General features: G+C 50.5%; 7 protein-coding genes across 7 annotated transcripts; 5 read left to right on the top strand and 2 right to left on the bottom strand.

The window, feature by feature from the left end:
* Nucleotides 1-192: 192 nt before the first annotated feature.
* CC77DRAFT_939002 (magnesium-dependent phosphatase-1) lies at nucleotides 193-880 on the bottom strand (the record flags this gene model as incomplete). The annotated part of the gene is made up of 2 exons (XM_018534654.1): nucleotides 193-558; nucleotides 611-880. The coding sequence occupies 2 exons, from the start codon at nucleotides 878-880 to the stop codon at nucleotides 193-195; spliced, it is 636 nt and encodes a 211-aa protein (XP_018384385.1).
* A 1001-nt stretch (nucleotides 881-1881) lies between these two features.
* CC77DRAFT_177849 (hypothetical protein) lies at nucleotides 1882-3565 on the top strand. The gene is made up of 2 exons (XM_018530485.1): nucleotides 1882-2712; nucleotides 2765-3565. Exons 1-2 carry the CDS (start codon nucleotides 2064-2066, stop codon nucleotides 3463-3465), a joined length of 1350 nt encoding a protein of 449 aa, XP_018384384.1. The 5' UTR covers nucleotides 1882-2063; the 3' UTR covers nucleotides 3466-3565.
* Nucleotides 3566-4612: 1047 nt separating this feature from the next.
* CC77DRAFT_904079 (hypothetical protein) lies at nucleotides 4613-5629 on the bottom strand (the record flags this gene model as incomplete). The annotated part of the gene is made up of 1 exon (XM_018533608.1): nucleotides 4613-5629. A coding segment is annotated over one exon (1017 nt), but the record flags the coding sequence as incomplete, so codon positions are not given.
* A 1361-nt stretch (nucleotides 5630-6990) lies between these two features.
* CC77DRAFT_177717 (hypothetical protein) lies at nucleotides 6991-8818 on the top strand. The gene is made up of 4 exons (XM_018530483.1): nucleotides 6991-7376; nucleotides 7432-7536; nucleotides 7585-7768; nucleotides 7817-8818. Exons 1-4 carry the CDS (start codon nucleotides 7227-7229, stop codon nucleotides 8569-8571), a joined length of 1194 nt encoding a protein of 397 aa, XP_018384382.1. The 5' UTR covers nucleotides 6991-7226; the 3' UTR covers nucleotides 8572-8818.
* CC77DRAFT_177781 (hypothetical protein) lies at nucleotides 8819-10359 on the top strand. Its single transcript, XM_018530484.1, has 3 exons — nucleotides 8819-9930; nucleotides 9991-10066; nucleotides 10130-10359. Exons 1-2 carry the CDS (start codon nucleotides 9066-9068, stop codon nucleotides 9993-9995), a joined length of 870 nt encoding a protein of 289 aa, XP_018384381.1. The 5' UTR covers nucleotides 8819-9065; the 3' UTR covers nucleotides 9996-10066; nucleotides 10130-10359.
* A 301-nt stretch (nucleotides 10360-10660) lies between these two features.
* On the top strand, nucleotides 10661-12412 carry CC77DRAFT_1032367 (MFS transporter; the record flags this gene model as incomplete). The annotated part of the gene is made up of 6 exons (XM_018526730.1): nucleotides 10661-10829; nucleotides 10884-11121; nucleotides 11192-11324; nucleotides 11375-11407; nucleotides 11495-11749; nucleotides 11810-12412. 6 exons carry the CDS (start codon nucleotides 10661-10663, stop codon nucleotides 12410-12412), a joined length of 1431 nt encoding a protein of 476 aa, XP_018384380.1.
* Nucleotides 12413-12817: 405 nt separating this feature from the next.
* CC77DRAFT_1021811 (carboxypeptidase S) lies at nucleotides 12818-14918 on the top strand. Its single transcript, XM_018525338.1, has one exon. It carries the CDS (start codon nucleotides 12839-12841, stop codon nucleotides 14600-14602), a length of 1764 nt encoding a protein of 587 aa, XP_018384379.1. The 5' UTR covers nucleotides 12818-12838; the 3' UTR covers nucleotides 14603-14918.
* The last annotated feature ends 755 nt before the right edge of the window (nucleotides 14919-15673 follow it).

Below are 15673 nucleotides of genomic sequence, written 5' to 3'. Positions count from 1 at the left end.
GGTACCAGTCAATAAGGTGGTTGTGGTGCAAAGGCAGTAATGGGATGTCATCTTGGGGCGAGCTTGCAGGCCGTGACGTCGTGGCGTCCTACTGGTGCTCAATCGTCTTGGGTGTCTCATGGGTATCCTGCTTCATTCAAATGGAAATACACCGGGTACTAGCTCTTTCTCAAGCACATGAGCGCTATCCTCTCATCCCTCTAGCGCCTTTGTCCGGCCGTTCCTCTTCCTCCAGGCTTGCACACCTCTGTCGATCTCGTCTCTCGTCACACCATCTCTTATAAGTTGCATAGTTACACCAAGCGCCTCTACGTTCTTATTCCTGCTCTCATCATCGAAGAAGAGCATCTCCTCGTATTCGATCCCACTGTCTCTGTGTATCCTCTCAAAGTGCGTCGTCTTGCTACCGGGATATATCTGCATGTGATCGAAGTAGTCGATTGCGCGCGAGGACGACCCGTTGGGACTGGGTATCTTAAGGAGCTTGAGCATTTCGCGGCCGAGATCGGGAGCACTCGTGCGCGAGGCTGCGCCGATCAGGATGTTCTTGTCTTTAAGCTGTGAGGGCGTTAGAACTTCCCATTGCATCAGCAGACGACTATGTACTAACAGCTGCTAATATGCCTCCCACGTCGTTGTAAAATCCGAAGCCCTCGCCATATCTGTCCTTTACTTTCAGGCCTCCTTCTACGGGCTTCAGCGGAGCTGTGACATGCGTGTCCACCCAGAAGGGCCATAGTGTGTAGTCGAGGTCGAAAACGACGATTTTAGGGAGTGGCAGTCCGTCTGTGAATGTGGATGGCCATTGGACCTTGTCTGGGAGCTTGGTGGTGGTAGTTGTGTCGGCTGACGCTGACGAGGTCGCGCTGCGGCGGGGCATTGTGAACTTTGGCGCGTGCGGTGACTGTGCTTTGAGCAGGAATGTCACGATGATTACAAATACCGTAGCTGTCAGGAAGCGTGGCAGAGCCAGGTTGGCATGTGTAGAGTGGTAACAAAGATGGAAAGTGTGGCGCGTGTCGCAGAAAAAAAGGTGATGACGTAGACGCGTCGGATTGCCTCATTCGGCGCCCGGGTACACTTCGGGGCACATCTCGAAGCCCTGAGCATGCATGGCCGTTATGATGTCGGATGTACCTCGTTACGGCATGCCTCGATCGATCGTCGACAGCAGAAAAAGCACATGTACACCCTGACCAGAGGATCCGCTTTCATGACCGCCATTTCCGTCCACATGCACTTCGCCATCGTTGACCGCCGCAGAGAAGCCAGATTCAGTTCGAGATACACACTGACATGTCGGTTTCGTTGTATGACTGTCTAAGGGACGAGTCACTACCCTGGACACCTTGTATGCCCTATACATAGTATATGTACAACACGCGGGAACTGATCGCCTCGACCGCTAGCGCAAGCATCCGCGAACTGCCGATGAACTCGTCGTCCGGGCTGACAAGGACCATCCTGAACCTTGTCTATCGCGTCTGCAACCTTATTTCCAACTTTAACTGTCCAAATGTCATTGCCAAGCGTATCGAGTATGGTCAGGGTCACGCGCGCGATGCGCTCAACCAGTCAGTGGGAGCCAGGTTATAGCTCTGTGGACGCTGCTCCTCCCACAATACTCATCGCGCACTTCCGAAACCAGAAAAACAGACCAGACAGGCGCGAAACACGCAGACATGCGAATGTGCGATGACGCTGGCGACGATAGCCGTCTTGCATGTGTCAAAGTGGTGCCGCGCTGCACACCTTCCGTTCTAGTCGTCCAGCCACTACCAGCCCCGCAAATAACGGGCAGCGGAAGGAATCCCGCCTGACTTCTGCCTGCGTCAACCTCTACACAGCTTTCTCAGAACATGTCGCTGTGATCCGACCACCAACTGGGCTTCGATGGCGGCGACCTGTGCTCGTCGTACAATTTCACACCGCGACCAGAAACAGCACCATTTCGTCACCACTCGGCAACCCGCAATTGCGCAAACTCGGTGCCTGCGAATCAAGGCGCGCCCCATTGAAATCCAGCGCAACAACGGGTGACACCACACCAATCAATCGCCACAATGACCGACTTCAATGAAACAAGATCACCCCTGACAAACGATAATGTCCAAGCATGGGCTCGTGCGAATTTTGCCGCGCCCTTTCGCGCATTACCGCGCGCCGCAAGACTGCATTGGATCCAGTTCGACGAGAGCTTCACCATCAGCAGGGCCATCTGGCGAGGCCTCGGTCGCTCCACCCACAAGCAGTTGCTTGTCATCGGCGGATATGCGCCAGGCCCCGCCGGCGACGACGATGAACCCATTGATCGCGTCACCGCCCATGTCCACGAGGATGAAGCCGAGGTCAGCTTTTATCGCATAACCGAATTGGATGACGGCAGTAGCGAGCTGCAAGCTGTGAATAGTACCAGTACTGTTGCCTTCCATGCGCCTTTTTGTGATGTTGGAGACGATATGGGGGGGTCCAAAGCCATCCATCGCGTATCGGCCCTCATTCTTTACTACTTCTTGGCTGCTGGCCACGTGAAAGAGCTATGTCGGACAAGGTCGGATCCTACCATGTTTACCAGGAATTTTCGGGACGCGTGTTTATGGGTGCACAATGAGGGAGAACGACCATTGCTGCCGCCAACGAGGAAATCAGAACCGAGTACTCCTTATGAAAAGGACTCGATCGTTGTCCGGCCAAAACGATCATCCACCGTCTGTACGTTGGAATCTATCGTTATCAACTTCGTGGTTATACTGACTAGAAACAGCTTCATTATCAAGATCCATAACAGAAGATATTCAAGCGCCGCCCATTAAACGCGCAGCAACAGACAGCCTAAATGTCAAGATCAAACGCGAACGCGACGAAGACTACACCGGAATCGCATCAGCCATTCGTCCCAAGAAGCACCCTCGACGCACCCTCAGTGAGCAGATCATTGTGCCCTCAAGTCTCAAGCAATCAACCACAGCACCGTCACCATCATCGATTCTAAGTCCACGTAGTCCTGCGCCAGAGCGCGTTAATCGTGCACTAACAGACAGAATACAAAACCTCAAAGATGAGAATGCCGGTCTGAAAGACGTGAACGCCGGACTCAAAGCCTCTGTCAACGGTCTCGAAACAGAAAAAATAGATCTCCAGAAGCGCATGGAGAAAGAATCACATGCATACCGCGGCCTGGAAATGGAATTCGAAAGCATCAAGAAGGAAATGATGGCCATGAAAGAGCGGTTAGAATCTGTCGAGACGTCTGGCGAGAAGGTACGCGTGGAAGTAGATCGGTTAAAAACTGTCGAAGAGGCTAGCAAAGAATTACGGAAAGAGTTGAGGAACGAGGTGGAGAAGCTGAGAGGAAGGGTTGAGAGGAGCGAGAAGGAGGCTGAGAATGCGAAGGAAGAGTTGTTGGCTGTGCGGAGGGGCCTCACCAAGGAGTTGGGAGAGGCGGTCAAGAAGTGGGGTGCGTAGGCGAGGTGCGCTGTTTCTTTTTTTATTATCTTCTGTTGGACGAATGATTTGGGCGGCGGTTTGTGGGCGGTTTGTACAGGAACGTGCAACCATGATTGATCTAGGGGGCATCTCTTTGTTTGATGAAGAAGCGGCATCATCGGCGTATTTTTCGGCGTCTCGTTTTCTTCTTCGATATAGCGCATCGCTACTCGCAATTTCAACACCGAAACCAATACCAAAGCAGTATGCAAATCTCGGGCCCGGGGATGGAAATATACCGAAATCGATTTTCCTTGTCGATACTAACATTCAGCATATCGTTACAGAGGCACCTACTGCAAATAATGTAAATACAGTAAGTCTGAATCAAAGAAGGTAAGAAAGAATGGAAATGTAGGTAATACAGCCACCCGGAACAAGTATACAGTCTGTACGGGTTCTTTTTTTTTCTGTTGTGTTGCATACATACTGACCACCCACCTGCCATTTGATTATACGAAGTGTTCCAAATACCATTTCACGGCATGTACCTCCACTACCTTTCTCAGGCTGCAACTGCAACAACGGTCCCCGTTCTCACCCTAGCATCACGATGCGCATTCCGCCTCAACTGCTCAATCTTGGCGCAAAGTTATGGTCCGTCGGCTTCTCCTCCTCCTCCCCCTCCTCATCCTCTACTATATCCCTTACGATTGGCATTCCTATTGCGGCTTGATGAGTTTTTCGCTGCGTTGATTTTCGTGGAGCTGTTTCTTGAAGAGTCAGAGAGGGAGGTGATAGTGGCATGCTTGGAGGATGCGAGACCGGACTGAGGTTTGGTTAGGGTGGTATGAGTGGGTGTAGTAGGTGTGGTAGTACGGCGCTTTTTGTTGTCGTTTGTGCTGCGGGGATGCGGTTCACGTCGTTCTTGGGTTATGCGAGGGAGCTTGACCTTGACATTCGGAATGGTGGATGTAGAGGTGGGGGCGTCGTCTTCGGTGTTCGAAGTCCATGAGTCTTCGGAGTGGCGCCGGGTGCTTGATTCACTATCTGGTGTGTCGATTGAGGTGGTCTTGGAGGGAGCTTTGCAAGCGGTCAGTAGCGAAGGGTTGCGATCGAGGATAGGCAACGATAGTGGCGAGGCAGAGGGGTTACTGGAAGGTACTTGGGCCTTGCTTAGTCCTACGCTGGCCGTTGATGTACAGGATGACTGCGGGCTAGGTGATGGAGTGGGAGCATCATCGAGGTCGATGAGCAGATCTGGCATGTGGCTCGCACACTGAGTCGGTTGCTTGACTATCGCTGCTGGGGGAGTTAGGCGACCTGCTGTGGTTTGCTTGGGAGAGAGATCTCTCTTGAGAATACTACGCGGCTGCTGTACTTCCTCACTAAATAAATCGTGTCCCTCAGTGGTCCTCAATTTGAGTGTAGAAGGGTCAGGGAATTCCCTTGGTTCTGGTACTTGCCCTGCATACTCCACATCTTCATTCCCAGCCAGCCGTCGCTGCATCCATGTGGGCGGTCTAGGAACGATAGCAGTTTTCTCCTTCCACCATCTCGGTATGCCTCGAACGAAGCCTAGTTCACGCAGCTTCTCGATACCAGGCATCTCGTGTTTGAACTTGCAGCCCATAGCCGCGAAGCTACACTCGCCAGTTTGGATCCAGTGCGTGCAGTACTCTTTCTTGGATGGATCGGGCTCAATGCCGGATGGATGGGGGAGGCGGTAACCAAGGCGTTTTGCATCTTTCGGATAGATGGATGCGAAGGTGTCGGTCAGCGATGAAGGACTTTCAAGGGTAATGCTAGGCGTCGGACGATGTTGATCTGGCGAATTCACGAGAGCTGGATATTGAGCTGAATTTGCGACGGTTGGAGACTGATGAAAAAGTCGAGTAGGCCGATAGTAGTCTACAGATGTCATCTGCTGTTCAGCACGCACATGATGATCTGGTGCCAAGTATCGGGGGCTTGTAGTCGGACTGGGTTGGGTTAGATGGCTGGTCATTATAGGCGCTTGGATCGCGAGTGCTGATGACACCTCGTGAGTCTCTGAACAGAGCCTCCAGCCTTCGTCTGAGATTTGGCGATGGGTCAGCCGCCGCGGGATTCCTTGGAGTTGAAACGGTAGTTGATCCACCAGTACCAGTGGGACCATCACACTACTCCCCATAGCATCACTGCGAAGAAGATAGTATCGGAGCCCATCTAGAAGTGCGCCACTATTAGAAGATTGAGTGGCCATGGCAGTGAGTTTCAATACTGTAAGCAGAAAGGATGAATTTACAACTTGTTAGCCGTAAGTGATTTCGACGGTGTACCTACTATACAGAGAAGTAATGACCGAGGAAGACAACTTATGGAAGCTGGATACTGAGACTTGTAAGACAGTGTGAGTTATATCCCCAGGTGTGCGACTGTGCTTGAGACAGCAAAGTCAAGTTGCTGCGGGACAGCAAACTGTTTCCCCATAGTGCTGTGCAGCCACCCGCAAGCTGCTGGTGCGAAACATGATCTTGAGCATTGGACGACCAGAAATATGAAAACCACGATTTGATTGAGTGTTACCTGCGACTCGACCAGAAAGTATAACATGACAATTGAGTATAATCAATAAGCCTTGGAAGCTTGCGACGTGATCGTTCATAGCAAACTAACGGCTGTGGGCAGTCAGTTGTTTTTGCAGTGGCTGAAACAAGCTGTAAGACGAATGAATTGAAAGACAATCAGACACAATGACAGAAGCTTCTCGATCGTGTCTCCAAGAATATAAGCACAATGCAGAAGCGATGGCGTAGCAGTCGTTAGGGGAAATAGGGATAATTTGCAATTTACGCGTTCCGAGGAGCGTCACGAAACCGTGACAGAGCATAACGCGTTAAGTAGACGGGTCGTGGGCTGCACGGGTACGTTTCCCGGTTTTACCTACTCAGGGCACTGCAGCAACCATTCTTCGTAGCGCAAAGTATCGCGGTTGTGATGCAGTTGAGATGGCGCTTATGACGAGTGGATTACTAGATCGGAGAGACATTTTCTGGGACTGCCAGAAGTCCAGGCCTGCCAAGCTATGACCCTTTTCGCTCAACGGCTATCCCTGTGGAGATCACAACCGCGGCACGGCATCCTCCGTTTCGCCAAGACTAGCCTAGCCCCAACTTCAAAACACCAGACTGCTTCCACCAACGCTACTTCGTCGCGGCTTTTGCACTCGGCTTATCACCTTGGCAGTGACAGCGCGCGCTTTGTGTCATCTTTCATAGCCTCGAGCCGTGGTCGGGAGATGACGATCCCCACACTTCAACGGTTGACCTCGCGATGGGAATGGTAGAAGTTTGCACAAAGCTAACCATCAGAACCTATGCCTAGTGTTCCGGCAGTTGACATCTGGACCATACATGTCAAAACTTACTTGCATGATATTAGCCGTGTGGCGTTTTCATGGAGTTATCTCCGTGCTGTGGCTGGCAGCAAGATCACAGACTAGGAGCCCGCTATTGAAGGTACCACGATTCGTCAACGAATGAAGCTCACAGGATGTCGGCACTGACTCGAGGACGAACGCGATCTCCAATAGTGGGTCGATGGCTTCGCACTGGTAACTTGCGGCAATATGCCTGGCCAGTTCGGAGAGTAAGCAGCTGGGACGACTATCAACGGTCCCTAGGCTTCAGGGTTCGTTAATACCGGAGCTTCTCTCCCTCCCCCGCTGATTACTCAAACAATTCTCCATTGCACGAAGATTGGCAAGCAACGTATCGAATGGATGTGCGAACCCGGAACCGCTGAGCAGAGCCTGAAATATGAGCAAGGACGATCGCAGTCGCGAAGTATTCGCTGTGGCTGCACTGTTCTTCGTGCTCACATGGACGACGGTCTGCCTACGAGTTTATGTGCGAGCCATATTGATGAAGACATGGGGAAAAGACGACTCGTTCATGGTTGCGTCGCTAGTAAGTTGTCACACTTCAGATACATGTGGTTGGCTGTGCTTATCAAACTTTGTAGGCGGTCTTCACAGTGTACCTGCCATGTCAGATCATTGCCGCTATACATGGTACTGGAAGGCATCGATGGGACTTGAGCGATCATGATCGAAAGACTGCACTCATGGTCAGTTCAACGTCATTGCTTAACATTCTCGCGTCTAACTCAACACAGTTCTGGTACTTGTGTGAGATCTTCTACGTCATAGCAAACTGCCTGCTCAAGTTTGCTATTGGCTATTTCTACCTTAGGGTCGCCATTGAACGGTGGCACATCTGGTGCATCAGATTGCTAATGCTAGGCACGGTACTATGTGGTCTGATTTACCTCTTTCTAGTCATGCTTCAGTGTCTACCCAGTAAGACCTTTTCAGACGCTCACTTTCCGCACTTGCTAATGAATACAGTCTCTGCATTTTGGCTGGAGCACCCAGCTTCAAACAAGTGCATACCAAGAGGACCTACCTTAGGCATTACCTATGCGCTTGCCGCAGTCAACGCACTCGCTGATTGGGGGTTCGGGCTGCTTCCGTTCTTTATTGTTTGGGGCCTAGAGATGAGGCCGAAGACAAAGGTGTTGGTTGCATCGATACTTGCATTTGCGGCGATCGGAAGCACCGGTACAGTCATTCGCATGGCTTATATCCACACACTTGTAGAAGGCCCCGACTTCTTATATGCTACTACCGATGTTGCCCTATGGAGCACCATTGAACCAGGGATCGGGATAACAGCGGGGAGTATCGCCACATTTCGTCCGCTTGTCCGTCACTGTCTTTGGAAGCTGGGTCTCGGCGAAGCACCTAGGCACGAACGAGGTCGTAGTTACTACCCTTCTGTCATCGGCCAGAAGCGAAAGAATCGTCGCGGATACCGACGTAGCTTAAGTCCGTCTGACCTAGTGCCTACCGAGCATGGAGGCATGACTTCTATACAGATTCATGGACCTGAAGATATAGACCTGGAGAACAATATCCCGCCGCCAAAGATCGTTGTCACAGAGGCGGATCTGCCGCAACCCCCGGAAGGGCAAATCGTACATACCGTCTCGGTTCAGCAAGAATACGAGGGTCCGCCAAAGCTTCACCTCCGTGATAGCCTCAGGAACAGCTTCACTCGTGGGAGTATTCTAAGCCTTGGAAAATTCCGCATACCCGATTGAGCTGTTCGAACGTGTTCTGTAGTATTTTCGGTATCCGAAGTCGAGCAAACGCGAGATACGATCTTTCAAATGCACGAACGATTGACGATAAAACGTCGAGGTGTCGTGAAAGACACGTTCTCTCAAGCATACAGCATGGCCTTCACTAGTACGGCTAGTCGCCATACACGCAAATTAGCGTCACCGGACCGGTCTACAGAAGAAAGTGAGAGAGACGACGGAGCGTGGCGTCATCTGGATGAAACACATTCACCGACGCTGATTGTGGTTCACGTCATTCACCAGATGTGTCTATACTAACCATTTCCTGGTTCCTGATCTCGCTCCTGCAGCTTTTATCATACCACCTGAATCTTAACGAGCGCCGTCTAGCAAGCCGATCGTACTCTACCATCACCTGGCGTGTTCATACGAGTTGGTCGTACAATCCTCGCAATCTCAAAGATCAATCTACTCCAAAGACAGTTTCCAGCTACTTTTGTAGACAACTTCCGATGAACGAGAACGACATAGCAGTGTTGCAACTCAACAAAGACGTTATCGCGGACGCCATCACCATGACCAACATCGAGCGTTTCCTACATTTTTTACAGCACGCCAAGTCGTTGGTAGGGCTATATGGACCTTATAGCAAGCAACCCAATACAACGGTTTTCGCGCGCGATGTGAGGCCGCCTCAGCATCCGAAACCTCAAGATCCATCGCTCAACACTCTCGCCCTCTCCTTCGCAGCAACACAAGATTGCACATACAGCGCCCAACCCGCTGGGTCAGGGAAAGAAGACCTAGACCTCTTCACACTCCTGTGGGATTGTGCAGTCGTGGTCCTTGAGGAGATACTCGCTAGAGGTTCTCTTCCACAAGAGTCTTTCGGCTGGGGTATCTTTGGTCTTTCCGCTGGCTACATGCATCCGCCTGCCCGCGATCTCACCGCACAAAACGTCTTTCTGAGCAATAAGCGCCGACTTCATGACGCGCTGAATGTGTTGCCTTCTTTAAATCGAGAGACGAGCAGCGAGTATGTGGTAGGCGAGAAGAAGACTACGGCTTTGCTCACACGGGCTCGAAGGGATATACACACACTAGGGCATATCTTGTTACACGAGTACAAGCTCAGTAGCTGGAGGCGAGTGAGGTGGCTACATACGATCGCAGTTGCGGAGAGGTGGGTTGGCGCTTTCGGACTGAAACCGATGAGAGAGCTAGGCGTGTTGACAAAGAGGACGAAAGAGGTGGTTTGTGAGGCAACGAAACCGCCAGGGAAGAGGGTGGTAAATAATAATGTGAGGTTCGAATTTCCTGATGTTAGCGCCCAGGATTCACAGGGCGTCATGGATGAAAGGCCAGAGCGAGAGAGGGGTAATGAGAGGACCACTTCACATACAGAAAGACGATGTCAAATTACTTATGGTTAAGTAGATTAACCCATCTATACTGATATCCGACAATGACTTTCTACTGATAGTAGTATCCTTCCACTCTCTATCAGCGTAGTGTGCGTTCCACCTATCTTAGCACCCCATTCATCTTGATGCGGAAACGCTAATCTATATGTAAGGCGGTCTCCATCACCAGATCAGAAGCGCGAATGTCTATATAGATAAGTAAACAGCTTGAGAAGGCTAGGACTTTGCTTACTCGCTCAAGATGTCTTACGTGTGGTCTTCAGCGAATGGCAACGCGGTCCTTCCGGACCTATACCAGAGGCGGCTAGTAGCAGCGATCTACAATCACGACATACCACCCCTCGATTTCGTGTACAACCAGACCTCATAAGCCCTTGCAACAGTCCGCCGTGTTATGCAACGATGCCGAGGAAAGCTGGACCTGTCAACATGCATCAGACCTCGCATCGAACGCGACATGCCATGCGCTCCAATGACAGCCCACAATCATGCCTGGGTATGTGCATGAGCCCGTGGTCATGACGCTGCGGCGGCTTGAGCTGCTCAACCCACGTTCTTGCATCATCCCAAGCTATGGAGAATTCGAGAATAGCGAGTTGATAAGTAGGCGTTAGTGCCCGGCTGTCGCAAAATGGAAAAAATTATCTCAACATCTCTGGTCCATTTCCAGTGCGACCGTTATCATGGCATCGGAGAAGCACAACGCGCCTGTCGCGTCCGACTCATCTGACAGCGATGTAGAGGTTGTTCAGGGTACTATCAACGAGAAGAAATTGCTAAGAACACTGGATCTGAGGTTACTTCCCGCGGTTTCAGTGCTATATCTGTTGAGTTTTCTTGATCGCAGCAATGGTGCTACACGCCCTACCCACAACGAAAGCACCGTATGCTGACCTATCTCTCCAGTCGCCAACGCCCGCATCGAAGGTCTCACGGACGACCTACATATGACTGGAAACCAATATCTCACTGGTCTAACACTGTATTTCATCGGTTACGTACTATTCGAGATTCCATGCAACATCATTCTCAAGCGAACTACGCCGAAATTTTGGCTACCGACACTCACGCTGGTCTGGGGGGTTGTCGCAACATTGATGGGTGTCACACAGAATCGAGAGGGCTTCTTTGCCGTGCGTTTCTTGTGAGTAGCTGTTGGGAAGTACTTGGCGTACAAGCAATGCACCAGAACAAATGGGCTGACTTGAGAACAGTTTGGGTGTCGCTGAGTCCGGACTTTTTCCAGGCGTTGTATACTACCTTTCAATGTGGTACAAAAGAAACGAACGCCAGTACCGTATCTCTTTGTTCTTCAGCTGCGCTTCACTTGCTGGCGCTTTTGGTGGAGTATGTTGTGCCCGCATCGCAAGTTTGATCGCTTGTACTGACTGCTTCAGATCCTAGCCTGGGGCATTGCGCATATGCGCAACGTTGGCGGATATGCTGGTTGGAGATGGATTTTCATCCTGGAAAGTATGCTTATCCGAGCGTCGTTCTTATACTAACAAAATATATAGGAGGGCCTTCTCACAATTGTGATCGCGATCGTCGCATATTGGTTCATTTCCAACTATCCCGGCACAGTCAGCTGGCTCAGTAAAGAAGAGCGAGCCTTTGTACAAGCACGTCTTAAGGCTGATAGTGACGCGACAAATGATGAGAAGTTTTCATGGGCCGAAGTGCGGGTTGCAGCCAAGGACATCAAGATCTGGTTGTATGCCTTAGCCTTTCATACTATGAGTCTACCTTTGTATACTCTATCACTGTTCTTGGTAAGCTAGCCGCTTTGCACTACTGAATGCGTCAAATATCCCTGTCTAACAGTAAAAAAGCCAACGATTATTCGGGATATGGGTTACTCGTCAGCCCAGTCTCAACTTCTTACCATCCCACCTTATGCGGTCGCGACAATCTTCACGATTTTCTGGGCGATACTCTCTGAGCGCTATGCCCGCCGTGCACTCTTCATCCTCACGACCTCCACCGTTGCGATCATCGGATACATTATCCTGCTCGCGAACACCGATCCCAAGGCACGGCCAGGTGTTTCCTACGTTGGAACCTTCTTTGCCGCTATCGGAATATACCCGTCCGTCGCGTTGATCCTCTGCTGGCCTGCAATCAACGTAAGTGGACAGACAAAGAGAGCGACCGCGAATGCCATGCAGATCAGCATCGGCAACTTGGGAGCAGTGCTGGGTACGCAGCTGTACCGCGCAAATTCCGGGCCGCGATACGTTCTTGGGCATAGCTTTGCACTTGGGTATTCATGTCTGAATCTGGTCGTTGTCGGGGCATTATTGGTGGTTTTGAAGAAGGAGAACAAGGAGAAAGAGAGGATATTGTTGGAGAAACCAGATACTCGCGGTTTCCACGACACAGTGGAGGATCTGGCCATGGGTGATCGTCATCCGAGATGGAAGTTTCAGGCTTGATGGAGTAAATAGGTGGCGGCGATGTTGAAGAGTGGGGGCGATAAACACTGATGGGAATTGTACGTTACGTTCTGTGGATATGACACCACAGTGGACACGACTCGGAGATGGCTACGGTGGAGCTATCCAGATGAGAATGATCTCTTTTTCACCTGTCACAGATGGTGTCAGCTGCGTTCCTCGAGAGCGCAACGATTGCAAAATTGTAGCAGTTTGTGATGCGATTACACTCCGAGCACACGATGACAGGGAAGTAGATACGAGTGTTTCGACGACCCGATAATAATACTGCAGTCCGTGAATCTACCTTCCTGATTGAGACTAGTATATACGTACTACTCCGAGGTCGGTTATCCCCGCGTAATGTCCATAACCAGCGCTCCGAGCTCCAAGCTTCCAAGCCTTCGACCTTCAATACTCATCACAATGGCGGCCAATAACAAGGAAAAGCAGACATCAGCTGCAACTCCTCCAAAGTCATACAGACCATCGTACAATCGTCAATTCATCGGCAGCGCTGTCTTTTGCTTGGGAATTTTGGCTTTCCTACGTCATACAACCACCCCCATCTCGTCGTCATGGCACCTTCCTTCAGACTTAAGCAACGCCAAGTCTGGAGCGCAATGCCCACAAGTCGAACTCTTGTTCCCGACAAAGAGGACGAAAGAGTTGGATGAAATGGAGAGCTACCTGACATCGGACGCTTTTCGTGATGTTGCCATTGAGCGTCTATCGGGTGCTGTCAAGATCCCCACGCAAAGCTACGATGACATGGGCGAGATCGGATCTGATCCGCGATGGGATATCATGTACTCTTTCGCAGACTATCTTGGAAAAACTTTTCCGCTCACGCACGCGACATTGCAATTGGAGAAGGTCAATACGCATGGGTTGCTGTATACGTGGGCTGGCACGGATGCAAGCTTGAAGCCTAACTTGCTCATGGCGCATCAGGATGTTGTGCCGGTTCCGGATTCTACAGTCAAGCAGTGGACCTACCCGCCTTTCTCAGGTCACTATGACGGGAAGTTTGTTTGGGGTAGGGGTGCGAGCGATTGCAAGAACCAGTTGATGGCTATTTTGAATAGCGTGGAGGCGTTGATTTCTGCTGGCTTTACTCCTCAGAGAACATTAATATTGTCGTTTGGATTCGATGAAGAAATCTCTGGTCGGGAAGGTGCGCAACACCTTGCGGACTACCTGGTCAAGAAACTTGGACACAACTCCATCGCTGCCATCGTCGATGAAGGCGCAGTAAACGTTGAGAGCTGGGGAGCAAATTTCGCAATCCCTGGTGTCGCCGAGAAAGGCTACGTCGACGTTGACATTGTCGTGCGCATGCCTGGCGGCCACAGCAGCATCCCTCCACCGCACAACGGCATCGGCGTCGCCAGCGAGCTCATCACTTTGATAGAAGCCAACCCTTACGAGCCTCGTCTTTTTGACGAAAACCCTTACCTAGGTCTCCTCCAATGCGGTGCCGAGCATGCCTCAGACTTTCCCCGCCATCTAGGGAAACTGCTCGACAAGCGCTCTAAACGAAGTGCAACATGTTCGAAGAAACCAACAAAAGACGCTCTCGCACTTGAAGCAGCAAAAGCGGGACCAGGCATAAAATATCTCTTCACGACCTCCGTGGCAGTCGACATAATCCACGGTGGCGTGAAAACAAACGCACTTCCTGAGCGCACGCAGATAACCGTAAACCACCGCATAAACGTTGGTTCAAGCTCCTCGGATGTTAAAGCACACATCTCGTCCCTTGCAGCTCAGGTAGCGCACAAGTACAACCTCACACTGCATGCATTCAACGGCACAGAAACCCCCTCTAGCATCACTCTCTCCCACGGACCCACAATGCTAGAACCAGCACCCGTTACACCCACTTCTCTCCACACCTCTGCCTCTAACAAGACCGTGACGCCCTACCAAATTCTCTCGGGAACCACCCGCGCCCTCTACGGTAGAGAACTTCTTGTGAGCCCTGGTATCATGACCGGTAACACGGACACGCGTTATTACTGGGACTTGAGCGAAAACATCTTCAGGTATGGGCCAGGTTGGGATAAGGAGCAGGTTGGTCTAGGAAATATTCACACTGTCGACGAGAGAGTTGGAGTGCAAGCGCATTTGGATACTGTCAAGTGGATGTGGGGCTGGATTAGGAACATGGATGAGGCGGCTTTGTAGACATCGTCGATGAAGGTTACTTAGACGAGAATTCTGCATGTGAGGGAAGTGGGGCTGCGACAATTCGCAGTTGGTAATTACTGATAGAAGCCAAAAGGGATTGCTTACTCACTTAGGTAGCTAACGATACGTGGTAAGCTTGAGTGAACCCAGAAGCGGCAAGCTATCCTTCTCTGCTTGTTAGTAAAAGAAGATATCTTTTGTGATTGCTAAGCTACTGTTGTGGTCGAGTTGGAATTAGTTTTGCTTTCATTGAAGTTACTTCGGTACTGTGATGACTTGACCAATAGACGACGAGCCACTGATAGTTACAATCCTACAATCGTTATTATCCTAAACAGAACTTACATATATCAATAACTATATTGGCGTCAGAGTTACTCAAATATTGTATGAATCACAAACACTATATGTAATACAGAGCAGAATGTACATATAACATATTTGCGATGTTCCATGTGCACGAGTTCAAGTAACACATCATAATGTATAACATCGAATTGGCTTTGCCATTCAAAAGACGAGTCTGTCTAAGGATGCTGCCTCTGCACAATTGAATATGTCGTATTCGAATGCGATAGCAACCCATCCTATTGTACCGGTCAGACTGTTCGTATCTGAACACCTTGTGACTCGATCTTCATCTTCATCTTCATTTACCACTTATATGCAATTGATACGTTGGCCGATGCTGGCGAGTGTGCGATAGCTCTGAGTTCTAACTTGACTGTATTACACTAAGTGCTCACGTCCGGAACGGTACGAGAAGAAAGAATGTCGAAGGACTTTGTGAGTGCACAATTGGTGAATCGCGGCATGGATACTGGATAAGGAAATTGTCAATCTGCATCGGTCGAAAGTTGGAGCGAGGGCCAAGTGACTGCGTTGACAAGCACCGCTTGGCTCCTCTTGCCTGACGCATCGATGAATCGCAGTATTGCCCCTTGCACGAAGCAACTCTAGGACCTTGCCCAACAGCGCGCAGGTACTGCAATGTGCAGTATTAGATCCTTTACTCAACTAGAAGAAGAGATGTAGGGAAAACATTATCGAAAAGTCGAGCTTGCGCAC

The sequence above is a fragment of the Alternaria alternata genome (assembly GCF_001642055.1).
Source record: "Alternaria alternata strain SRC1lrK2f unplaced genomic scaffold CC77scaffold_14, whole genome shotgun sequence".
Taxonomy (NCBI): domain Eukaryota; kingdom Fungi; phylum Ascomycota; class Dothideomycetes; order Pleosporales; family Pleosporaceae; genus Alternaria; species Alternaria alternata.
The sequence above is the reverse complement of the archived record's forward strand: the minus strand, read 5'-3'. Positions and strand labels throughout refer to the sequence as shown.